Source organism: Alexandromys fortis, unplaced genomic scaffold (assembly GCF_014885135.2).
Source record: "Alexandromys fortis isolate MF-2015 unplaced genomic scaffold, M_Fortis_MF-2015_v1.1 scaffold_65, whole genome shotgun sequence".
NCBI lineage: Eukaryota > Metazoa > Chordata > Mammalia > Rodentia > Cricetidae > Alexandromys > Alexandromys fortis.
In genome coordinates this window covers 7822329-7848545 of record NW_026067986.1, presented here as the reverse complement: position 1 = coordinate 7848545, position 26217 = coordinate 7822329, and the positions used below count along the sequence as shown (strand labels likewise).

Below are 26217 nucleotides of genomic sequence, written 5' to 3'. Positions count from 1 at the left end.
TTTTTTTTTTTTTTTTTTTTTTTTTTTGAGACAGGGTTTCTCTGTAGCTTTGGAGCCTGTCCTGGAACTAGCTAGCTCTTTAGACCAGGTTGACCTCGAACTTACAGAGATCCGCCAGCTTCTGCCTCCCTAGTACTGGGATTAAAGGCGTGTGCCACCACCGCCCAGCTTCTGGGTTTTGTTTTACGTAACACCACAAGGTGCTGTGAAAGCGTGAGTTTTAACCCTCCCCCGAATTCTTACGAGCGTTAAAATTTTTATTTTTTATATATTTTAACCCTGCTAGGGTTAGGGGTGCTCTTACTAATCTCGATGTCTTTACCTTCATTAAAAATATGTCTGTTGCTGCCTCTCCTGAAAGGCATGGCCTTTCTTGAAATCGTCATACAGAAAGGAAGGAGGGGCTGGCAAAGGAACCTGCTGCCAAGCCTGGAAACCCGAGTTCAAGCCCAGGGACCCACAGAGTGGAAGCAGAGAACCTGACTCCTTCAAGTGGCCTCTCCGGCCTTCACGGTTCCACGGCACTCCTGTGCCTACAAATACCACACACACAAAATAAATACATTTTTTAAAAATATCAATTCTTTGAACATCTTAGTTGTGAGCTTAGCCTTTAACATCTGAACCATCTTTCCAGGCCTGGTTTTAAAAAATTAAATTAAATTGAAGGGAGGAAAGTGACATCAGACGGAGATGACTGAACGTGTCATGCAGAGCTTTTGACGATAAGGTCACAAGAGAATGTACATGTTCTTGATCGCACCGTAACCCAGCACAGAGCTAGGCGTCTTGGGGCCTCCATCCTTCCCACAGCCCTGGCCTCGGGGCTATTCTCCTTCTGGAAAGAGAAAACAAGGCTCTTTTGAGTCTCACTGAGCTTCTCAGGAGCAAGGCTGGTGGGGGTTGTTCTCAGCCTCGGGCCACGAGCAGAGCGCCACACAACAAACACCAGGATCATTTTCTTTGTTATAAACATGTAGAAAAGGCTGAAAATAATCTTAACATTTGCTTTTCTCTCTAGACAAGACAATGTTGGCAGAAAGGATTCCTGTTCCCTCTAGTCCCGTTCCCATAGCAACCATCGACCTGGTCCAGCAACAGACCGAAGATGTCATACCTCGCCTCGAGCCCAGACTTCCGCCCAAGAAAACCAAGCACCAGGAAGAACAGGAGGACGTAAACAAACCAGCCTGGGGGGTCAGCTCCTCTCCCTGGGTGACCTTTGTGTACGCACTCTACCAGGTTAAGGAGATGATCCAACTGACAAGAGACAGCCGGGCGTCGGAGATCCAGCCTTTACAGGTAGCCTCTGCTGGCCTTGTATACCGTCGCTCCCTCCTTAGTCCTCAGAACGCACAAAAAGCCGGGTGCAAAACAGACCCGCAGACAGAGGGCTCTAAAGTCGTCTGGGGTGACTGTCACAGAAGCTCACCAGGTCCCACCAGAAAGAGAACTTTCTTTATGGAGCTCAGAGAGGCTTCCCAAATGAATTGGTGATTCTAAAAAACGAATGTAAATCTATTCCAGCCTTGCATACTTCTCTTATGTTCCAACAGTAGGAAACACAAGTTGTAACCAGAATATACAGCTCTTAACGTTTGGAGGAGCTTAAATATCTATAATTTCAGACTTCCAGGGGCATCATTACTCTGCTATATTAACGCTAAATTAACCCCCTAAATCTGTCTAGTATGGCTCTGTCTGCTACCCGCCTAAGTGAAGTGTAGTTTTGAGAGGCCTCGCTAGAGGTAAAAAGCAGAGTCTTTCTGTCCGTAAAGAGCAGTCGCTCCCGAGAAAAGTCAGATGGTTCTGATAAAATCATCAGTTATATGGACGAAGCTACTTCCTGACTCTGGAGAGAGAACAAGGCTCTGTGGATAGTTTGGTCAGGGCAGGGCGGTAGCTCTACCTACCCCTCCCCCATGCTATATTTAATCTTTCTCTTTTCTTGATAAGCAATGTCAGCTCTGTTTACAGTAGCTTAAAGGACCCAGAGGAGGAGGGCAAACGGGATGGCTCCGTGGGTGAATGCTCCCCACACCTGATGATCTCAGGAACCCGCGTAGAGGGAGGAGCAAACCAGCCCCCATAAGTCGGTCCCCGGCACACCTGCACACACTTTAAAACAAACGAACAGCTCAATGTGATCTTTAACAAATAACCCAGAAAGAAAAAAAAAATAAGAGGGAAGACAGACAGTAATTTCTTAAAAAAAAAAAAAAAATCTCACAAACTGCAGTTGACTAGAGAGATGGCTGGGCCAAGGCCACTGTCCTTGCAAATGACCCGCCCTTGGTTCCCAGCGTCCCTGACAGGTGGCTCACAGCTCCAAGGAATCTTAAGACCTCCACGGACGCCTGCAGTCATGTGCAGGTACCCATGTACCAACTTAAAAAACACATACACGCACACACACATCTTCATACGAAAAAAGGCAAACTTGTCAACCACCCTAATTAATCTTGGCTTTATAAACTGACTGTAAAGTCACTGCCCAGTTTTACTGAAACTGACAATTTGCTGGGAGCCACAAACATGCCACTGTGGGCAAAATCCTCCTAACTCACTTGTGGAGCCCAGTCTGGGCGTGAGAGACGGAGGGACACCCGGAGGTTCCAGACCTCAGAGCGGGAAGGTGAGACAGGGAACCGGTGCCCTGCTCCTGAGAGGTGATGCTTCAGTACTGGTGAACTCACCTTCATTTTCACAGACGCCCAGCGCCTTTGCAGCACGAAAGCTTGCGCCCTCCCCATGAAATTCGATTAATGTTAATTAAAATAAGAGTTTAAATGGATAAGAGCTAACAGCTATGGCATAGCGTTGTTATGAAGAAATTATATTTCCTTCATAAATGAAATGAAAGAAAACATTTTAATTCAACCATAGGAAATGGAGGTGGCACGTGCCGATGTCTAAAAGCTATGCCCCCCGACTTGGCCCCTCGCTGGTGGCATCTTACGTGACCGTACTTGTGCGTGTGTGGCTCAGTTCCCTCCCCGTTGGCCTCATGGAGCGTCTTCACAAGCCTGCTCTGTCTTCCTTAGCTTTCTGTGTTTATTTGGACATCCCGCATGTACGTCAGGGTTCCACATCATGGCATTCTTTGCCCTCTGTCTTGAGGCTGAGGGCCCTCTGATGCTCACCTCTAGATGGTGTCATCCCCCACCCCCCTGCCCCCGGCCCTGGAGGACTGCGGTCTTCCCAATGACCGCCATTCGGGCATCCTTTGGCCCTGGCCCCGTGACTTGCCCCAGAGCTGGGTACTCAGTAAATCTTTATGAGTGTAAGTTGTTTGCCTGGCGGTGACGAGAGCACCGAGAATGACGTCCCTTTAGCCATAGGCTTGTCTGCTTACGGTGTTTGTGTTTTTCATGCGGCTCTGGCAGTTGTACCTAGGAAAGGAAACGAAAGGTAAGACGTCTATCCTGACCCTTCATTCCTGCCTTGGTTCCGGAAGTGGGGCTTTATGAGAGATGGCTGTACATTTATTGTTTCTTACTTGAAAATGTGTATAATGGGTTGGATGTATTCTTTCTCGTCCACGATGGCACCTCTGCTTTTTCCTTCCAGGGGACCAGTGAGAATCGGGAAATTTCCGCAACTGGTGGAGCCCAGCACGTCCCCCGTGAGACTCGCTCTGACCCACCCAGAAACCAGCCATTCCCTGACACAGCAGCATCTCAACCGCAGCCCAGCCCCGTTCACCCCAGCGCTGCCCCCCATGTAGAGGAATGTGGGGAGCAGCTGGCTCAGCCCGCTGCAGGAGAACACTGAAGGGCACCTGATCATCATCCACCCTGCATGGCACCAGACACCTCAGTCAGGACCCAGAGGGCGAGACCCTCACCCTGGACATGCCTCCCCGAGGGAAGCACCGCGCCGCACATGCTTCTAAGTAGCTAAACTCATTACTGTGGAACCACGCACACACGAGCTACGGTCCTGTAGAGACTCAAAGCAGTGGTGGGTGAGGACTCCCTGCTCTTGGTGGGTTAGGTCTGAGCTAACGCCTCTGCCAGGGTCTGAGGGTGGGAAGCAGAACTCACACCAAGTGAGGAGAATGAACAGGTCTCCGGGTGACGCATGACATCAACTCTCTCTTCTGATTATTTATTCTAAATATTGGGGTCTCGGTGCAAAGAGAGATGAAGAATGTATCTATGAATTTACTTGTCTCGAAGAAAAGCGTTTTAAAAATTAGAAGACCTATTTAAAAGGGAACCAGATGGAAGTCAGTAGAACATACGCTTTTTTTCTGTTGTTGTTGTTGTTTAGAAAAGTTCAAAGTTTTGCTGAACTTTGCACATCTCTAGCAAATATATTTTTATATGCATATGGTGTGTAGGGAAGGGAGGTCTCCGAGCAGCAGAGCTGTTACGACTGCTTAGAGTCGAGCTTTAAAAGGCCTTTGTCTCAGTGGGCTGGGAGAATGAGCAAAACTGAGAGGATATGGCAGAGAATCCGTCCAAGTCATTGCCCCAAGACTTGGTGGACGAGGGTTTTCCAGCGCAGCTGCTACTAGGACAGCCTGTTGCTGTCTCACAGCGCCTTGGCGTCCTCACTGGGTTCCTAAGGATCCCTTAAGCTAAAGCTTACTATCTACAAAGAGAAGGATAAGATTTAAGTGCCTGGGGGAAGGGCATTGTGTTCAAAAATCCTGGACTAGGTCTGTTTTGTGAAGTACTAAACAGGAGGCCAGGAAGGGGAATTGTGGGAACCAGAAAGACTTATCTCTTGACTTCAGAAACAATAGATCTAAAGTTTGTTCTTCTCCTCCAAACCGTAGTCGTACACTGGAACCTTTAGGTGTGGGTGACAGCTTTACCCTTCACCGCCAGACATCGGGCTTGCAAGGAGAGAGGCTGTCTGGGAGGCCGGTGGAAGGGGGTTGTGGCTGTGGCTGAGCGGAGGGCATTGAGGGTGAACAGGAGAGAAAGGTCGCCTTAACCTCTGACCCTGAGCAGACAGTGACGGCTTCCCCATGATGGCTCTGCCTGCCCCCACATCTAGGGGGAGCCATTCTGCGCCTAGGTGACACAGCTCACAGTGATGGGAAGCGCTAAGCAGGTGGTTATTTTTGCACTTGAACGGTACTGTACCTGTCAATCACCATGACTCGTTTTAAGTGACCTTTAAAATTGGACGGATTTATTGTGCTCGAGTAAATCGCAGAAGCCAAGTGGGGGCCAGGCTGAGCCCCACCTTTGAATGTAGAGCGTGTGGATTTGTAACCCACTGTAGGGAAGCCAGAACCTTGTATCTTGGGTTTACAGTTCTGATCCATTTCTCTGAAAAGCCCTGCCGTTTTTGGAGATGCCCCGTGGACGTGTTGAAATAAAAAGTAAATACCATTTTTAAATATTTCCTAAATGAAAAACATGTGACCAAACGAGTGTAAATCCTCTGCTCTGTGATGAATGACCCCAAACTCACCATGCCTTTGATACACAATGTTTACTGCGAGCGTTGATCCAGCGATGCAGGAATTTCCAGCCTTCTGAGCTGACACCTTCACGAGTTTGTGGACTTTGTCACTTTTTTCTTCCTGTCCTAAAAGTGCCATACACCACTTAAAGACATTAAAGTGAATTCAAAGTAAACCTGATTTGAGAGTTCTATAGCCCTTCTGGGGAGCCCGGGAAACAGGAGTGTCAAAGCCCAGGCTGGTAATCACGGCTCTAACAACTTGTCCTGTTCCCCTAGCCTGCAGGAACAGTGTTAGCCGGGTTCTGTGTGGACCCTGACTGGCTTGCTGTTATTTATAAAGCCGTAAGCAGAGTAATAGTACTCTCCAAAATACAGCACACCCACCAAGTCAGAGCCGTGGACAGTGTGACCTTGCTGTCCTAGGAACCCTGCTGTGGTGGCCAGGACCGGTTGTTTGCAGCTGTTCCTGGGACCACGTCTGAAGCGATCACCCCCAGCGTATCTGGATCTGGTAAGCGGAGCACCTGCAGAAACAGAAGCTCACCCATGGTTAGTGTTCCCTGTGCTGAGCTAATCATTCATAGTACACAGCACCACTCTCATTCAAAATAGGAGATTCTGAGGCTAGCAGAGCCTGTTGTGGGACCACAGCCAGAGCCAGGACTTGGGCTCCATTCCTTAGTGACAGCAGCCTGCCCATCCTCGTGGGAGGAGCCATCTTCCCATCCTCGTGGGAGGGGACAACCTTTCCATCCTCATGGGAGGGGACAATCTTCCCATCCTCGTGGGGGCGGGACAACCTTTCCATCCTCGTGGGAGGAGCCATCTTCCCATCCTCGTGGGAGGGGACAACCTTTCCATCCTCATGGGAGGGGACAATCTTCCCATCCTCGTGGGGGCGGGACAACCTTTCCATCCTCGTGGGAGGGGAGGCCACTTGTTCCTTGCATCAATACAAGCCATACACAGCCCAGCCCTGAGTCGTGTGTGCCTGAAACCCATGTGTGCTTGTTTCTATTCTGGACTTGGAGACATTCCCTAACACATTCAAACTCAGCATCCCAAGCAACGGCCTTGCCTAACGGAACTTCCAGAAGACTGTAGAATTCTCTGGTTTTGCGGTACCAGGACGAGTACCCTTACCCTTGGCGTGTGGCTAGTGTCTCTGAAGAACTGGATTCTAATTTTAAACCTCTTCCTGTAGTGCAAACTGCCGTTCTAGATGGCATACAGCCAACGGGAAGACATCACCTATGGGAAGTTTCGTGGCCTCCACTTCTCCCACTTCTGCAAGGCCTCTTGGACCCGAGTTACTCTGTGAGAGACGATTACAGGAAAGGAAAACTGTGACTATCCATCCAGAAATCCTTCGGCCTTTGGTGCACCGAGTGAGAAAAAACACAGGCCAATGGCATAAGCCAACAAGCGTGTTACCAGAAATGCTTTAATTGTTTGACCTCTCACAGAACAATCTGACAGATCCATGATTCCTTCCAAAACTAAGTGCGGAAACAGCACCCCAAAGACTGCCACTGTGTTTACTGTGGCTGCAGGGGCTCGCCTCCTTTGGAGCTGCTTCCTCACAGTGGGGTCTCCCGTGGCTCAGGAGGGCGGCGTGGGCGGGCGCAGCAGTGGATGCCGCCGTGTCAATCACACACAAACACAGTCGATATTAGACAGACCGCTCAGTGAGGGGTGAACACGGCCATGCAGAACACTGACATGCCCGACACGTTACAGTATAGCACCGATAAGTGAAGGTCCAGAAAAGGAAAACGAGGTAAACGCTTGTCTATACCAGCAAGACGGTCAGGTGCCAAGATGAACGGAGGCACGTCATTTGACAGTTTTGTATAAATAAAGCTTTATTTTATGCCTGAATGTTCTGCCTGCGTGCATGTATGTGCGACACATGCATGCCCGTTGCCTGCGGAGTCAGACGGTATCAGATCACCCGGAACTGTCGCGCCATGTGGGTGACGGAGACGGAACCCAGGTCCTCTGCAAGGCAGGGAGTCCACTGAGCACCTCTCCCACACCGCATTCTTTGGCTTTTTAAAGTCTGTAATGGCGCAGACTGCCCTGAGTAACGTTTCTAAGGAGAGGAACAAGACTCCTCATGTTAAATGTGCCTGTAGAAAGCAGATCCAGGACCACTGACGACTGCTTCAAAAAAATCATTTGAGAGTCAATCTAGAAAGTTCCATGAAGTTCGCAGCTCTCAAGAAATGACAGTGACCACGTCTTATGTCCTCCTCACCGCGTCTTTCTTTATACAGGACGGCTTCCCATGTTTTTATCATTGCAGTACAAAACACAGACAACTAAAACGAGCCTGCATTTGATCCTCTGAGAATCAGGCCAGCGGCTCCTTCACAGAATGCTTGCCATTGTCAACCCTTAGACCTGTTTCTGCTCCTTTCTCTGGGGTAGAAGCAGTTAGTGGCTCATTGCATGCTGGAGTTTATCATGAATCAAGAAACAAACATTTTCTCTCTCTAAAAAAAAAAAGAGTATCAAAATCTGTTTTGTGAGAAACCATCGCAAACATATAAAAGCATTCATATAAAACATATAAAAAATAAATCTCAATGTCACACATGGCTACCTGCTTTCACATTTAATATATAAAAGTACAAAAAGTAATGATAATCTGTCTGCATATGTAATCTTGTGAAAACATTAAATATAATCCTAAGAAATTTTTTTTCCGTTAGTTATTAAATAGCTAATTGGTCATTATTTTTCTTTTTTTTAAAAAAAAGCAACACAGACAAAAATGGAGGCACCAACACAGTGAGACCAAGGCTGCTGAGGACACAGCCCCGACCCTCCGTCTGAAGATGGTCGTCCACCCGAGTCTCAGGGTGCACCAGGGTTGGCGCGCGGCCAAGGCTGCTGAGGACATACCTCTCGAACCCGAACCTCCAAGCATGTTCTAACAATTATTCATCTCATGGAAAATGGTTTCTGGTCAGTCAGTCTGCGGCCCTGGTGCACGATGTCTGCGGTTCAGACCCACGACGTCTTCGCTGCACTGAAGATGAAGGAACCTGCTAGGTGGGACAGGGTCCACCATGCTGGCGCGGGAAGCTGTTATCAGCCCTAACCAGTACCATGCAGAGTGCACCTTAGAAAACACTGCTATCAAGAAATGGAGAGAGAACGAGGCAGCCTTTAGAGCCAGCTTCACGGCATCAAGAGAGGAGCTAGAGCCCGGTGCTGGGATGGTATCTGACCTTGCTTACGGTCCTAAAGGAAAGGTCCCGCTGTTCTAACGAAAGTCGTCTTCATTTGGGGCAAATGGCCATGATTCTTAGAGTCCTTATGCCACCTACGGCGCAGTAAGTGGGCTGCCGGAGGCGTTCTCCGCACGCGTGTTTTTCCTCACTCGCATGGCTTGTTTTCTTCAGCGGTGCACGCTTTTCCCACCGCCCACTGTACAAGGATCTTTGCCCTTCACCCGATCCCTCGTCCACACTGAAGTCAGCTTGCAGGTTGACTGTCAGCGCGAAGGCTAAAGAGCTGCTCTTCCAAGAAGGCGCCCCCGAGGCCGTACTGCCTCTCGTGTGTGATGACTTCCTCGGGGGACAAGTGGCTCGCTCCGAGAATGAAGTCTGCAAACCTGTGGAATTTTAAACAGGGAAGGTGGTCGGTCACAGAGGTTTATCTGAAAGACAACTGCACCTCACCGCTTGTCCCCTTCAATGGGACCTGACTGTGTCGGCTGAGGAAGGCATTTCCACCAGGGGCAGAGACAGCCGTGCAGGGGAAGGGGGGGATGTGTGCGGGTTTCTGAGGCTCCACCACAGCCGCGGCCAGAGCAGGACTCACTTTTTAGGAGCCTGGAGCCTGGAGACAGCCAGCCAGGAAGGGAAGTCGGGCCGGCAGCAGGCGCGGCGCAGCTCCTCCAGGGCGCTGGCTGTTTCAGCCTCAGCCTGCTCCCTATACTCGTCCTCGGTGAGAAACTTCACGACCGGCGGTTCTCTTATGAACCATGGCCTCATTCTCCTAAAACACACAACATCGGGTTGTCATAGTCCCGTCCAATCCAATCCTTGTGATGTAAAAACACACATCTTAGACATCAACAATATCACCTCTGAACTCCTGGTACAGCACCCCATGTGTCCCACCGCCCTGTGACTGAGGAGCCGGAGCAGGACAGGAACAGGGGGCTGCTGTCTTCTCTGACCATCATAGCAATTTCCTAAGGCTTCTGAGAATCAATTTCTGATTGAGATGTTGAGTATAACTTTTTTTTTTTAGTGACTCCTAATCATACAACTAGACAAGAAGTCTGGCTTCCGTGCTCTTTGCCGGCTGATTTTCTCTGGCACAAACAGAAACAAGCGTTTGGTATGTCCTTTTATGGATATCAGCGGGGACATCCACCGCTGGCTACAGGAAGCTGGGCCTGTGGGCTATTGCGCCACCTAGTGGTGGAGCCGCCAACGCACAGAGCAGAAAAGAATTTATTATCAGTTCGTCTTTGGCTACGTGTGCACTAAGAAGCCAGAGACTAGATTTCCTTTCCCAGTCAGAAAAGTAACAAATATCACAATAATACAGCCATCTGTACTTAGGGATTCGAGATGCCAGTAAGGACATATTCGTGATACAGTTTCAAATTTAACGTTTGTTGGTGGGCCTTAAAAATGTCTGCGGTGGCTTCAGATCTACCTTTCCGTCCAAGGGTTAAAAACAAACCTTCCGTTTGAAGGTTTGTTAACGGCTGATGAGCTGGATTGAGGAACCAGGGACACTGCTTCTTTCTCCTCTTCTGAGTACCTGGCTGGGCTTCCTGCAGGAAAACCCAGACTCGGGCCCAGAAAACCAGGGCACAACCCAGCTTGAGGGTGCACTCACGGCCTGAACTGGCCAACCCCTTCCCAGTCCTGTCACGGTCTCATGAGCTACTGTGCAGGTGAAATGGGACATCTGTACAAACCGCTCAGCAGCCAATCAAAAGAATAGCTAGTACATATATATCACTAACATATATATAATACATTAGCAGCTTTTACAAGCCAGCAAGTCTGATGCGGACGTCAAGACATTCTTTCTCTGGTTTATTTAATTTCTAAGTTCCTGCTTTAGTCCCTGGGTTTTCATAGAACTATTCTTTGTTTGTTTGTTTAGATTTATTTATTTATTATGTATACAGTGTTCTGTCTGTGTGTATGCTTGCTGGTCAGGAGAGGCCACCAGATCTCATTACAGACGGTTGTGAGCCACCATGTGGGTGCTGGGAATTGAACTCAGGACCTCTGGATGAGCAGTCAGTGCTCTTAACCTCTGAGCCATCTCTCCAGCCCCCACAGAACTATTCTTTAGCAAAATTTAAAGTAGCCACTGTAACGGTATGCATGGGTTGTTACAGAAAGATCCAGGGATGAATAATGGAGCCACCCAGCTAATGATGAGAGCACACTTGCTACTGGTAAGACAGCTGGGTGCCTAAGGGAAGGAGAAAGGAGCTCTACCCAGGATGCCTTGGGCCACAGCCTGGCAAAGATGGTGGCCGGGAGGCTCCGCAGCGGCCAGCCTCCTCCTGGTAGAGGGACCTCTGATGATCCCAGAGCAGAGCAAGGATAGAAGCCCCTGGTCTCTCGACCTCCCACTGGTACTGCGACCTCTCAGCCTGCCATCCCCCCTGTCTGGGCACCCTGGGCTGTCACTGATGCTTGCGCTGCAGTGGACACACTGCCACACACATGGCCACCAGGTCCATCCACCACCCGTTGCCATGGAGTCTCCTTCCTCACAACCGTGTTCTAGACATCCATTAACCCATTTACCAGCCTTCACCTCACTCTCCTACGTGTCTGCATGGACCACAGCTGTGTCAAAGACTGTCTACTCCTGCAGGAGCCGCCCTGATCACCAACCCTCTATGCCAGACAGCAGATGGGTCTGTCCCACCAGCCAACAACTGCTCACTGTCGCATGTATCATTCTCATCTCCCAGGTGTGTTTTCTATTTTTCATCAGATTAACTGCCAACATCTGTACTGTGTGGGTTACATCACCTCTGCACACGGCAACCATCAGCTCCTCCTGCCTGTAACTACTTTAACTACTGCCTTTGCGGCGGGGCTGCAGAGTTTCCCACAGTGCTCTTGGCCACCCACTGCCTCGCCCCTGCCTGGACCCGAGTGCTTGGATGTACACATTCTGTGCAGGCAGGCAAGGAGAGAACTAACGGAAATGCATACAGGTTGTCCCCTTACCAGCCCCCATATGAAGAACCAGACTAGAGCCCTCAGTGCAGCCTGTGGCTGCATCTGGCCAGAGCACACCTCACTCACTGCGCCGACAGCACCGTCGCCTGATGATGGCGCTAGGTAGGGCTCTCTCCGTCAGGAAAACCCTTCACATCTGTCCAGGCTTCACTCTGGGTCATTAAGAGTCAACCAAATGAAGTCGTTCACAGGTTAACACCATGTCAGTCCCTGAGCAAGCTTTGTTTTTATACCTATAGGATACTTGAGTGTGGGGGCTGGAGACGCAGCTCAGTGGTAAGAATGCCAACTGCTCTTCCAGAGGACTGTGGTGTGGTTGCCAGCGCTCACATCAGGTGGCTCACCACTGCCTGCTACTCCAGCACCACAGGATCTGGCGCCCTCTTCTGGCCATTCGAGGTACTTACGAACATGGCACACACACACACACACACACACACACACACACACACGTCTTTTAAGGCAGAAGATATATAAATGCATGCCCATATCTGCACACCCACACCTCACTTTCACAAGCAGGGAGGTCTCGACCTGTGTGCCGGGCACAGATGTACAGACTATGGAAACACATAATAGCATTGTGTCAGCGGAAGTTGCTGTATCTTTCTGTCTGTATTTTCACAAAGCCTAAGCCTTAAACATAAAACCTAAAACAAAGCCAGCCTTTAACAAAATGAACTGAGTAACTCCTTCCGATCATTTATGATACATTTTCTCCTAACTCTGATCCCATGGCACAATTAATATCACTACAGCAATCTTGGTTCTAATGAAAAGAAATGGGTGATAAAGGCAGAAATTTCAGGCAGGGCCCACGCCATTTTGCTGATTTTAGTGAGGCTCTAACTACTGAGTACCTCATGTCAGAACTCAATGGAGATAGCAGCAAATGCTTAGAGCTCTTTTTCCTCCTGTGGTTTCAGAGCGAAACCTCCAGACTAAACACAATTACCCATACAATGTAACCCAAAGTATCTCTCAAAACCATAAATAAAACACAGAACTCGAAATGTCAGAGTTGGTAGCAATAGAGAAGATACCTACCACCACAGATAGCTGAGCGCTCTCAGTGGATAGCGCAGGTTCCGGGAGAACAGGAGGAGGACCATGATGGCGTAGGCAAACTGAGGCACGGCTGCCCCCATGTAGAGCAGGACCAGGGAGAGGAACCGCAGTGTCCACATCAGAAGGCCTCTGCTCCACTCGCTGGTGAGAGGCCCGTGCCAGTAGCAGGCCCCAAAGCTACAGAGCCCAACAACCAGGAAATAGCCTGGAGACACAGAGAAGGGCGAGAATTGAAACGTGAACTTGAGAACTGATGTGGAAATCTGGCAGAGCCTTGACTGAAAAATAACATCTATCAGAGAACCTTAATTTGAAAAAATAAGAAAAAATAAATTTCCTTTTCCTAATGAAGGCCTGTCGGGCTGGAATGCTCATCAATCCTTGTATGTGAGCTCACAGGCTGACTCTAACGATGTTTTACGATTATCGGTCTGGCTGCATCCGCCTGCATGTGGTACCCACAAGGCCAGGAAGTGGATGATGACAGTTGTAAGCTAACCAATCCAGTGCTGGGAACAAACCCAAGGCCTCTGGGAGAGCAGCAAGCCCTCCAGACCACTGAGTGGGTGTTCCAGCCCGACACGCCGACTTGTAATCACTTAAGATACATACTGACAAATAAGATAACATATAGTCATATCTTTTTTAAGCCCAGTGTCCTAAGTGGACAAATGGTTCGTGGTTGCTATGGTCGAAAGTGAGCCAGTGGATTTCACACATTGCTATAACCCTTATTTCTCATTTCTCTCCGCACTAAAGGAGAACGTCATTTTACAGATCCGGCAGCCACCCTTGGCTAGCCACACCCAGTCCATCGTTGCCAGCGGGGTGACACCTGATGGGACGAGCACGCCACGTCTAATGAGTCCTGCCACAAGCGCTCACTTTGTTTCTCAGCAAACCTTGAGATCCGTTTCTTATTTGCAGTAGATGCGGAGGAGAAATAAACGGGCTAAATGATGCCCCAAAATGGGCGCCACAAACATCCAGAGACTGGACCTTGCACAGGATGCCTGGCGTGGCTTCTCCAGCACACCCCTGTGATGAAGGGAGCCATGATGGATGGAGAGAGTTATTGGGCCTAACGGGTTCAGCGCCATGTCCAGGCCAAACATCCAGGCTGCAAGGGCAACTCAAATCTTAATATGACCTGGGCAATAGGTGATTCTATGCAGTTATGAAACTTTAGCATTTACTAGTGAGGCTAAGGTTATAACTCAGTGGTACACAGATGGTGAGTATACATGCCACCCGGGTACAATCCCTAGCGCTAACAACAGCAATTAATATTGGTCATATAGAAAACGCTCTTGCTTTTTCGAAACACAGAGTAAAGAACTTAGAGGAATATTTCATGTTAGGAGTAAATTATAAATAATTTAATAGGAAAGGAGGCTAAAAATAAAGTGTTTAAGAATGAATCGCTTTTGCTTTAGCACCATTGTCTTCGTACGTGAAACCTGATATTATTGGGGCTCCAATCCCCATTATTTCCTAACAAAATCGAAGAGTTTTGTACCACAAAACAAGGGGATTAAATGGGAATCCTGCTTTCTGTTTCTGAAAAGCCGAGCTTTCATTGGGAGGGAGGGAGGGAGGGAGTGAGAGAGAGAGAGAGAGAGAGAGAGAGAGAGAGTGAGCTGGGAGGTGACGAGAAGGCCTCTCGTGCAGTGTTCACACCAGAGCCTGGATGTGGCTGAGCTCGGCCACGGTTCTGGAGCGTTTTCCCTCATCCCATGAATTGTATAAAAAACTAAGGTTATAGAGGAAAAGAGTTCAAAATGGGATACAAATGAACTAACACACCAACTATGACAATACGATAAAGTGTTATTTTTAATTGCTCCTCTCCTTAAATCCTACGGAAACGGAAATGGATGGAGGCGTGTGGATGTCCTCCGCTGGCGCTTCCCTAGCTAGCGGACGACAGACGGTCCTTCTGTGCCGTTACCTACCTAATACGTACAGTCTGTTCAGCCTCTTCAGGTCTTCCGTCAGCTGGCACCCGACGTAAACTGAAGCAAACCAACAAGCAATCATTAGCGCCCCAAACGTGCTATACTGTGTGTGGAAGGAAACAGCGACACGGTATATACATACATACATACATACATACATACATACATATATATATATGGTTCATTCACTCTCACAAAAATAGAAGCAAACCAATTCTCTGTTCTAGAAATGTCTAGGTCAAGTCAAAGTGAGGACTTCTCTAATCTTTCTGAGTCTCACTGTCCAGGGCATGGTTCCTCTCACGTAAGAGCTTAAGGGCATGCAGACTTGGGCCCCACTGCTGGAGCAGAAGCTACATTTTAACAAGCCCCTCCCCCACCCCCGCAGCTGGCTAGCATGTGTGTTAAAGTCTGAGAACACTACTGAAAAGTATAAAATGCTGGCATTTGGAGCTTTAATCAAAGTCGCCACAGAATTGCGATCATGAACTACTATTAATTTATTCTTTGGGGCATTATTTTTATAAAATAATGTGTAGAGGAGAAACAACAAGAAAAAAATAGATGTAGCACCACTATTACGTAATGCCCCAGAGACTCAGGGTCATACTCGCAAGATACAGTTCATAATAGGGTACAAAAATATCACCAAACGATATAATCCTATATCTCACTAATAAACACAAACCGTCTTTTCAGAAACAGACAGACTTTACGGTCCGCGTACACAGCAGAGGAGCACACCTGAACTAGGGTGTGGCACAATGGGAGTTAACTTTTATTCACTTTTCGGTATCTGTAAAAGCTCGGATGCCACGTTCTACTCATTCGCGTGTAAGATACCTACCTACCTTTGGAATGTGTCTCTTAGCCATCAGAAGGACAAACACTAGGGTCATGACCACACCTAACACAGTACCCGAAGAGTAATAGAAAACAGGGCTTCTGTCAAGACAGAGAAAAAGGTCACATCAACATCAAGCGCACTTTCAGTTAAAAAAGTAAAAAAACCTGAAAAAAAATCATAATACTCAATGTGGCAATAGTAGTCAGTAAGGTATATTTAGAAAAAAAAAAAACTCTAATCACGTTCCACACATTTTAAATTGAAATCAGTACTTGAAAGTTTCAGTCAATAGACTGTCGTTAAGTGTCTGAGTTACCGTCCGTATTCAGAAGGTGATCCAAAAGTGTGTGCACCTGTCACATAGCAAGACATGCCTGAGAGCTTCCCACAAATCCCCAGATACCCATGGATAAATCTTACAGAGGAGAAACCCGAGATACCAAGAAGCTAAAGGGCTTTTCCGAGTGTGGGGGCTGCTGGATGACTCAGGACGGCAGCCCTGCTCATCAGCATCTAGGCTTTCCTCTTCCCGCTGCAGATCCATCACCCGGTCAGAAAAGCTGGCCGACCACACGGCACACCCCAGACCACACCCTCAGGACAAGCTTAGAAGTGAACACGGCTGAGAACGACGGAGATTACGGGTGCGAAGCAGGCCGGGCAGGTTAAGAAGTAAACACTGGCGAGAGAGTGGCTTTTATAGGAAAGTTACAAGAAACCAATAGCAGGGCAGCGTGCATCCAGGGAGCAAGTATCCGTCCCGTCCGATATCCGGGGAAAGGCAGCAGGTCCCCAGCAGCAAGAACCTGAGCACGAACCTTGGCATTCACGAGAACGAATCAAGTGATGCTGCACGCGTGTTCTGGAATCAACAACACAGGAAGAGTCGCACCAAGTTCACAGACGTAAACTAATGTACGCAAGCGCACTCTGCACCATGCGCGTATCTCCGAAGATTCTACGCCGCCTTCGGCCCTGTCATTTGTGAATTCCTGAGGAGCCACAGACGTGCTGTGCTGTACAAACGCTCAGCACAGAGTCAGAAACAACGGATACGCCTTTGAATCAGAGCACTATGGGTATAAAAATGGGCACTTACCGGCTCAAGGTCTTTGCAGAAACTAAGAGGAGGATGCCCGCCACAAAGAGGAGGAGGAGCCTGAGATCCAAAGCTGGAAAATAAAAAGGCGCAAACACCACAGATATGTTGCGTCGGTCGCGGAAAGAACAGGAAAGTCAACTCTAATGACAACAGACTTACTGTTTCGGTCCACGCTCACTATGTAGGTCGACATACTCCCGATGGGCCTCACGGAGAAGCATACGGTTTCTCCGTATGGACTGAAGACCATCATCAGTCCCTTAAGCTCCTCTGGTGCCCAAAAGTTATAAATCACACATTTGACAAATGACAGGATGGTTTCCGGATGCTGGCAATTGCGACTTCCTGTGATGTACACAAATCTGAGCAGGTCTCGACTGGCGACGGTTACCTACAAGACAGGAACGGGTCAGTCCAGGCGGATCAAACCTTCCCCTTCGCTCAACACAGGAATGGCTGAGGGAAGAAGGCTCCAGTGCTCAGGACAGAGATCTGGTCCTGGGCGGCCACACACCTGTGTTAGTTTACAGATACCACGGGGAGCAGACGTTTTACCAGCTGTGACTGTGCACGGGGCGGTCGTCCCAGCACTTGGGACTCGGAGGCAAAGGGTCACAAGTTTAAGTTCACGCTGAAGTTAGCAACACGGAGGTGCTAGGAACCTTGGGGTGCGAGTCTGAGTGACTGAAGTGGTTGGAGATGGGAGAACGGCAGACATTAGCTTTTGAGAGGGTTTTTATTATAGTGAGAAGCAGAGAAATGAGAAGAGCCAGGGCGAAAGACGGGGGCTTTGTAGGAGCCATGCAGCGGGGAGGGAGGTGCCACTGGGTGGAGGAGGGTGGGAACCACACACCTCCTCCACCGCAGGGAGCAGAGCGTCTGCGCAGGAGCCGACAGGTGGGTGTTGAGAAAAGAGCGAGCACACGGCCGTTCCTGATTCTTTCCATTTCTTTTCCTACACGACCTCCATCTTTTTTTTTACATTTTTTTAATTGAAAATATTTTTTCCTCACCCTATATATTCCGATCATGTTTTCTCCTCAACCAGCTTCTCCCAGATCTTCCCAACCCATCCAAACCCACACCCTTTTTTTTTTCTGATTAGAAAATAAACAGCCATCTAAAATAAATAAATAAGTAATGAAAAAACTCAAAACAAACAGGAAAAAGTACCCTAAGAAAGAGACCATGGAACACATATAGACACACCTTCATACAAATCCCATAAAAACACAGAATTGGAAAACAGGATATATAAGCAAAAGACCTGTAATAATAATAATAATAATAATAATAATAATAATAATAATAATAGACCCTAGAAAAATTCATTGAGGTCATTTGTGTTGCCCATCTACTGCTGGACATGGGGCCTGCCCTTCAATGTGCTTTGTATAGCCAGTGGGACGCCACTGGAGAAAACTGACCCCTCCTGTCCACGGCTGTCAGCTGGAGAGCATCTCAGGTGGAGACAGGGGCTGGTGCGCGCTTCCCATCTCGGTGCTGGGACCCCGCCTGGCTCAGAGCTGTTTCCTTGGTGTTTTCAGCCCCTCTGGCTCTTACAATCTCTCCACTTCCTGTCCCTCAGAGGATATATTTTTTTTTCCCCGTTTTTTAATGAAGCAGAAGGACTGTCAGCCAAGAATGAGATAGGAGGAGGCGTCGGAGTTGTGAAGCCGTTTGGAGAAAGTGAAAGAGTTGGGTGAATGAACAGGGATGCGAGGGACGGATTCCTGCAGCTTCTGCGTCCCAGAAGCTCCCGGGAAAAATGTACAAGATGCTGGGCATGGTGGCACCAGAACCTGCATGAGCCTCAAACATCTTATTCTCTAGGAAGGGTACAAGCTGACATCACGTCCTGAGACGGGGCAGACTATCCCTCGGCCTACAGCACTCCTTCCCCGGCCAAGCCAGTCTTTCTGAGTCATCACATTCCCCGTGAGTGAGCTCATCACTTTTAATTACTGCCTCTTTCTCTGTGTCCTCAGAGCCTTGGTCCCCAACCTTCCCAGTTCTGCACCCCTTTAATACAATTTCCCGTTTCCCCCCCCCCCGAGTTAGCTTTCATCCTGATACATCAGCTAGGAGTCATACAAAATATATCTTTAGATCCCAGAGTGGTGCGTTTTAATCTTACGCTCTTACGACATGATGTAAAAGTGGCCTGACCTGCACCGTCGACCACATGTATGTCCACTGTATTTGCTCTTGCTTGAAGCAGTAACAGTCTGGCGTAGATGTTTCAATGAAGTCTGCTTCCTTCAGAGATTTACATATTGGAGCTGAAAGATAAAAAAATAAACTTAGGGTTTCCTAAGTAACTGGTTTTTTTTTTAAGTGTTCAAAGGGAGGTTGTCATAGTTTGTAGTATTCTATGACCCAAAATTCTTCTTCATGGTCATTAGAGACCTTCATTCTTCCCAGTCTAGCAAGGGTCTGTCTGAAGGAAACTCAACCTGAGTCAGCACTGTTAGGTCACACGTAACCATCATACATGTGCGGAGAACAGTGCTGCCACAGCCAGAGTCAGCACTCTTAGGTCACACGTGACCACCATACATGCGCAGAGAACAGTGTGTCTTTGGTCCAAGAGTATATGCCAAGAGTTAAGGGAAGCCTCTTAGGAGAGAAATACGATCAGAAGACTCGAGAAAAAGTTGTAAGCGATAAGACAGTATCAGGACCCAGAGACCACCAATATGAGCGTCATCAGATAAGCGAAATCACCGGGGCTCAACTCAGGGGTGAGGAAGCAGGAGCCATCGGGACACCTCAGCTGGAGGTAAGCAATGGCCACGTCTGCATAAGGAATCCGTACTTCACCCTGAACGCAGAGGACAGAGGACTTCAGGTAAGTATCAAATATGGCAGGAAACGGATGAAGACATCAAAAAGGGCTCCCCTCAACCGTCTAGTCAGTTCTGGGCAGGACAGTCACCAATCACCAAGCAGAGGCACCCACAACAGGAGGCAGCTATCATCTCTAGGTCCCATAGCAAGGAGAGGATCCAATTTCTTAGGGCGTGAACCAAGGAGGAGGAGAAAGGACAGCAAGAGCTCTTGGGGAGAGAAATCGACATACTTTGGAGAGTCGGTGGATAAAGGAGAGGAAGATGTGAAGGTTTCTGGATGGTGAGCTTCTTCCCCGTGCTTATGGAGAGGTAGGGCTCTGAGAAGAAGGGGAGATCAGTTCTGGACAGACTGACATACAGTCAGTTCTCACCGGGTCTAAAGAAGATGGAGAGAGAGTTCTACAGCCAAAAAGATCTTTGGCTGGAGCCGAATAGAGACGTGTAAGGCTTAGTGTGTTCACAAATAACACTGATATAGCATTCAGCAATGTAATCTGAGGGGGACAGGTCCTCTAGCACCTGTGATAAACGCTACAAAAGAATTAAAAACGGGGTTCGCTTTCTGAGACCACTGCTGTGTGTAAATTTGAACCAAGTTCTTCGGAGTCCAAGACAGCCTGTCGAACAGGAAGTGCCTCTCGGGAATAGGAGACCGGAGTAGGGAATGCTTGTGGCTACCCAGAGAAATAAGCCCTTTGCCCTATGCAAAGTATAGTTAAGGGAATCGGAAATGAAGCTGGAATAAACCCTTATACCAAAGTTCGGTAAGGGCTAGGCAACCATCGTTGCTAGTTGATCATTATACCCATTTAGAAAATTATGTTGAATCAACGCAATAGGAGCCTGCCTTGACCTGGAATATCCTTTGTGGCGGGCTGGAGCGAGGACGGGCATAGTCCCACCTCCTAAAAGAGCCGCACCAAAGCGACAGCTTGGTCACGTGACGACCCAGGACCTTCTACTGTGAGGACCCCTCATGGCTCCTCTGAGCACAGAGATGAAATCATCCGCAGAGCCCGGGGCTGAAAACCTAAGAATCTAGGTCAAGAGCCAGGTTCCAAAGCAGTAAGAGGACCCTTGGGAGACTCTGGGGACACCAGCAGTTAACGATGTAGGGTATACGTAGACGTGAGACCCCAAAGGAGACAGCAGAACCTGTGCTGTGAACACGTGGGGCGGCCAAGGTGGGGGAATCGGTGGGTAGAGCCGAGAGGCACACAGCTCAAGGCCGGGGGCGGCGTGCCAAAGGCGCAGTCTCGGGACATGGAATGCCGGCTGTAGAAAAGGAGGTCACAGAATGCTCGAGCAGCTGTGAGAACACAGTGGCACGCCCCGGGAGCCCTGCCAGTTGAGCCGGAGGACCGAACGGAAGGTCTCGGGCCGGCCTTCCCACGTCACACGCTCTCTACCTCCTGTGAGGTCTCTGGATGGGACCCGGAGCTAAACGGGGCAGCTAGGATGGAAAACTGTGTGCTATGAATCCTTGAGAAGGGATTCATTTACCCCTGGAAAAGAGCAAGTCCCAGCAGGGAAGCTGAAGGGCACGGGGTGGCAGGTTCACAGCCCTAGCATCCCAGAACTTTAGACAAATGCCCATGCACGGTCTGGCATTTTGTCTCCAGGTATGCTCTATGCTATGGGGATGGGGGTTTGTGTGTGAGGGGGTTGTTAGAGATGCCTCCAAGGGGTCGCCCTATAACTCCTCTCCTAGGGAGCCCCATTATTTGTGGGCTGAATTAACTTCACAGAAAACTTTGCATCCGTGGTCTGTAGAAGCTTGTCCTGTGAGGACTGATTTTGTAAACAAAGGCTGCCATCATGAAGGCTTTCCAATGGGCCCCAAGACTGTCTTCTTCTGTGAGACAATGGTCTTTTATCCTGTCACTTGTATTATGTTTAATAAAACGCTGATTGGCCAGTAGCCAGGCAGGAAGTACAGGCGGGGCAATGAGAATTCTGGGAAGAGGGAAGTTTCAGTCTGCAGTCTTGACTCAGATGCAGAGGACGCAAGATGTGACATGCCTCGTTGGAAAAAGGCACCAAGCCACGTGGCTAACACAGATAAGAATTACGGACTAAAAGAAGTTATATGAGTTAATAAGAAGCCTGAGATACTAGGCCAATCCGTTTATAATTAATGTAGACCTCTGCGTGATTTCTTTGGGACTGAACGACGGTGGGAACCGGGCAGGACAGAAAACTCAGTCAACAGTCTTCTAAATGGCTGGCCATCTGCTGCTCTTCAGAGCAAGATGGTGTGTGCAAATATAGCGCCGAAGCATGGATGCGGGCGCAAAGCTTCCGTTGTGCAAGCATCTTTCATTTGTACTTAAGATTACTCCGGCTGGTCTCCCTACTTCCAGAACTAAGCCCACGATTCCTCCACAACCTTTCTTCCAATAAAACATGCAGGCCTTTTAGAAATAAATCGTCCCTCAGGGTCCATTACAGCCTCTAATCACTTCTGCTAACACCATGGAAACATCTACCCTCCTTCTGAAAGGCCCAGGTACCTCTACAGCCTCCTCTTCCTCAACCTCTCTCTCGCTTGAGGGCTCCAGCTCAACCAGTCCACCGACCCTCCTCAAAGTACCTGCTTAGTCCGGCCTCAGGTCTCCTTGCACCCCAACTTTCTTCCCCCAGACCCTGGCGGGGCTAATGCCTGCCGATAGCTGTCACGTTTGCCCTGATGCCACCTTTTCCAGAAGGCCTTCTCTGAGCCACGGCAGAAGTACGCTCAGCTACTTTCTGGCAACCGACGACAGACGTCTTATCTCACTCTCTATGGACTTACTGAATCCCACAGTGTTCAGGCTTTCGTGTGCACGAGTGTTGCAATCTGAGAGGATTAGAGGATTACCCGAGCAAGCGTAACCTGGCCAGTGAAAACAGCCGACTTCCTCGAGGAACTGCCAGTACAAGGGAGAGGCCCCGGCCTTTCCTGAAAACCTCGGACATGTGGTCAGCCGGTGCCACGCCACCCACTCCAGAGCCCACGCAGCCCAGGGAGCCAAGTGTGAAGTCACCAGTGTAGCCTACACTACAGGACAAGGCTGGCCACACTAAGAGCCTCTGGCTAAGGACCAGCTTTCCTGCTCCTCCTCAGATACTGGAGGCCAAGAAGTGGCAGGAATCTTGGTTCTGACATCAGCATATGCTATAAGGAACTTCCTGGTTAGAACTTGTTCTGGATTTCTCCTCAGCCTTCAGCAGATTAAGGAACATGCAGACGGAATTAAATGCATTCCCAAAGGCCTTAAGCCTGGCTTATGTGGACCAATGAGACAGAGGCCTCATCACTTTAAATACCATGAAGCTTGTACTGTTTGGCTAATGGGGTGTGGGACTCATGTGACCTTCTTTGGCCGCTTCTGTGACCTCACTTTCTACCATCTCCGTTACCTTGGGTCAACATGCTCAAAAAAGAATTAGATTACATTTCCAGAAATAAGCAATTGATAAGCTTCGGGCGACTGCTGAGTAAATTGATAGTATTGTTGTTCTGTCATTGCCCTAATTTACGCGTCACGGCAGTGAGGGAGGAAAGACACTCAGGGAACTCAGAGCTCTGCGGTTTCCTTCACCTATTGGGGTGTCAGAACGAGTCCCGGGGGGGGGGGGCAAGGGCGCACTGCGGTGCACACATAAGGTGTGTGCAGCCTCATGTCACCTGCTTGGTTACTAAGTCAAAAGCAAATGTCTCCTCTCCTGCTTATTAGCCTCCTTAATGCCCAAGTGTGTTTAAACTTGAAGAGTTTAGTCAGACATATGGCAAAAACCTTCAGTCAAAATGTTAGGAGCAGGTAGTACTGAAGCCTACTTATAGATGCTTCCAAAAATGAAAAACACAAACACTTCTCAAGCCCTAGCAGATGCTAAGCCACTTCCCATATTAAATAATAATAATAATAATCCACCAGCATCCCTCCGGGGACCTAGGCCTCCACAGTTGGCGCACGGACACCACGACCCCCTGATGACATCATGAGAGAAACACAGCAGACACTTTCGCGCGCTGCATTCTCTGCATTAAACCTAGACTCGGGTCTTCCGGGACGGGGGATAAGCAGGAAAAGCCAACAAACTGTCCTTGTGGGAGTTCAAATGCAACCAAATAGTCCCAGATGGAGTGCGGATCTTCTTGGTATTTTTGGTAAACTCACATTTTTCAAAGGTGTGAGCTCCAGAAGTAACGACGTCTCTCTGGACTAACTCCCGCTTGTTGTTTTTTTGTTTGTTTGCTTGTTTGGTTTGTTTTTCGAGACAGGGTTTCTCTGTTGCTTTGGTTCCTGTCCTGGAACTAGCTCTTGTAGACCAGGCTGGCCTCGAACTCACAGAGATCCGCCTGCCTCTGCCTCCCAAGTGCTGGGATTAAAGGCGTTTGCCACCACCATTTGTTGCTCTTAACCTGAATATAAATCTTGGTTTCTAGACCTCCAGTGACACGAGAAGAGGACAGAAATCAGAACATCCCAGCACACGCACGGTCTGATCCTCACTTCAGGAGACATCTTCCCTGCCACACAAGAACTTCAAGCTGTGAATCTGAAATGGCCCCTTGTTAGAGGGAAGCCTGGGAGAACCATTTCTGGCCCCTCAGCTGAAGGACGGAAGTTTCTGTAGACCTGACCTATTGGTTTCAAACTAAGAGTTATGCTTGACTTGAGTTTCTCTTCCTCAGACAACTACCTGTCTCCCGTGACAAGTGTCTGCCTTTTCTTCAAAAAAGGCGACAGAAGGCTGGCCTCAGAGTGGCTGTCCATCATGCCATGGCTGTGGGTATGTGCTCAAGGCAGGGTCTCAGAGCTGGGGAGGGTCTCGGGAACAATCAGAGGCAAGCCTCCCACGCTCTGGACTGCTCCCACTTTTTGGCAGGCAGGACCACCAGTGTCCCACGACACCAGTTTCACTGGCTGAAGCTGAAGTTTTCTGTGTTCAACTGGGGTCTGAAAACACCGAATGGAAATCTCCTCCAAACAATAATTTGTCAGTTCAAATAACTGTTCCCACAGCATTTCATTATAACTGCATTCGTAGCAATTAATTTTCTCTTACTCTACTTGATTTGTAATTAAACTTAAAGGCAAGTATGTATCTATGAGAAAAAGTATATGTAAGGTTTAGTACTAGCTGAAGTTTTGGGCGGCCATTTGCGGTGCTTTTTTTCAAAAATACATTTCCTGTGGGTGGGGGCACGTGCTGCCTCGCGGTCTCATCCCGGGGTTCCTTGTAAAACCACAGCCTCGATAGTAGCGGCAGTCAACCAAGGGGCTCTCACGGTGTCACTGAACACTCTAGGACAGTGGTCACCTCCTACACGCATTTAAAGACTCTCTGGAGTCGGGCCCGAAGTCGCCATTTTTCTCAGCTGCAGACTGAGGTTTTATCACCTCGTGGGCATCTTACACTTCCCACGCAGGAAAGTCCTGGTGTGTCTTTAACACAAGTGGGAACCGGTCGGCTAGGAAATACCCAGTCTGTAAGCCAGGTGTGCTAGCCCTGAAAACCCTTGGCTTGGGAGGTGGAGGCAGGGCTGTTGCACACTCGAGGCTACCCTGGCCTACGGTAAAAATCTCAAGAACCACTGGGGTAGAAACCGCTTACTGAACACTCGTTAGCCACTGTCTCTGTCTCAGACACCCTACTGACTTTATCGGTGTGAGAAGTTTATCCAGTTAAAAGTCCCACACTTGGCAGCCCCTCTTGAGTCCACGGGTGGCTGATGCAACTAAGAATGCTAACAAGCAATCTTTTAAAGGGTGCATGAGCGGTTAAAACAAACGTTAAGTTCGTGGGGGAATTGCTGAGGTTGGCAGCTACAACTTTGTAAATCAGGATCTTCCGCAACTCAAACAGTCCGGGCAGCTCCCAGCTGCTTCCTAGGCGCCGGGTTCAGGATTGGGGCATCAGCAGTATTTTTGCATGTGACCAACCACCCAGGTCACAGCAGCCAATCGGGGACAGAATCCTGGTGTCACTCGGAAGCTTTTACCCTCCTCTAGTTTGGGGGTTGCATGAGATTTGTGGAGACGGATAAAATAAGATTTCAGACAAGAGCGGGTGGCAAGGGGCTAGCTGCGCCGGTGCTCGGCAGTGTGTCCTGAAGGAATTAAAACGTGAAGCATCCGGATGCTCGCACACAGGGGCGGGGACTGGCCGCGCCCACGCGTGACCCTGACGCCCAGAAGGGAGCGCCCCCCCCCCCCGCCCGGAGCCAGGGTTACCTGTCATCACCGCCTCCTCCTCCTCTTGCACCGCGCCCGCGGGCAGAGTGGCCAGGAGAGGCATCCAGAGCACCAGCCACCAGGGCCGGGGAGTCATCGCGGCCCGAGCAGCGGAAGTGGCGCAGCCGCCGCTGCGCGGGAAAGCAGAGGCCCGGACGGCGGGGGGGAAGGGGGGGCCGCAGGGGCGGGGCCGGCCGTGGTTCCCGCCCTCCCGCGGTCCGCGGTGTGGCGCTGCGGTGACCACCAGGGGGCGCTCGCCCGCCTCCCAGCTTCCTGACTCCACGAGGATGGGGCAGACCACTTAGAAAGGGCAGGATCTTCGCAAGCGGCCTCTGGGAAATAAAACCAGCAAACCCCACTTAAATAAAAGCCAGTTTCTTTTCGTTCCTTCCCTCCCCTCTCTTCCTTTTCTGAAAAAAAAAAAAAAAACAACAACAAATTTGGAAATTTTGATGCTTAACTGCTGTATCTAAACCCATGCATTTTTGTTTAAT

At 49.1% G+C, this 26217-nt stretch overlaps 2 protein-coding genes across 6 annotated transcripts in view; one reads left to right on the top strand and one right to left on the bottom strand.

Moving 5' to 3' along the window:
* Window positions 1-5608, top strand: part of Mfsd6 (major facilitator superfamily domain containing 6) — a 60096-nt gene extending 54488 nt beyond the window's left edge. For 2 of the 3 annotated variants that reach the window (XM_050159367.1, XM_050159369.1), the window contains exons 6-7: window positions 1022-1302; window positions 3571-5608. In XM_050159367.1, coding sequence (XP_050015324.1) covers window positions 1022-1302; window positions 3571-3774 — 485 coding nt within the window. In that variant the 3' untranslated portion in view covers window positions 3775-5608. The remainder of the gene's footprint in view (window positions 1-1021; window positions 1303-3570) is intronic. The other variant, XM_050159370.1, reaches the window with a different exon arrangement.
* A 1249-nt stretch (window positions 5609-6857) lies between these two features.
* On the bottom strand, window positions 6858-25892 carry Nemp2 (nuclear envelope integral membrane protein 2). 3 transcript variants are annotated; one of them, XR_007594797.1, is made up of 10 exons: window positions 25724-25892; window positions 18817-18929; window positions 16807-17038; window positions 16645-16717; window positions 15550-15643; window positions 14696-14801; window positions 12720-12945; window positions 9262-9438; window positions 8338-9052; window positions 6858-7925 (listed from the first exon to the last, which is right to left on the bottom strand). XR_007594797.1 is itself a non-coding variant. In XM_050159387.1 (9 exons), exons 1-9 carry the CDS (start codon window positions 25818-25820, stop codon window positions 8914-8916), a joined length of 1215 nt encoding a protein of 404 aa, XP_050015344.1. In that variant the 5' UTR covers window positions 25821-25892; the 3' UTR covers window positions 6858-8913. The 3 variants fall into 3 exon arrangements, 2 of the variants coding, with proteins under 2 accessions (XP_050015344.1, XP_050015342.1); XM_050159387.1 differs by having other exon boundaries at window positions 6858-9052; window positions 14696-14755; window positions 15546-15643; XM_050159385.1 differs by having other exon boundaries at window positions 6858-9052.
* Between the last annotated feature and the right edge of the window lie 325 nt (window positions 25893-26217).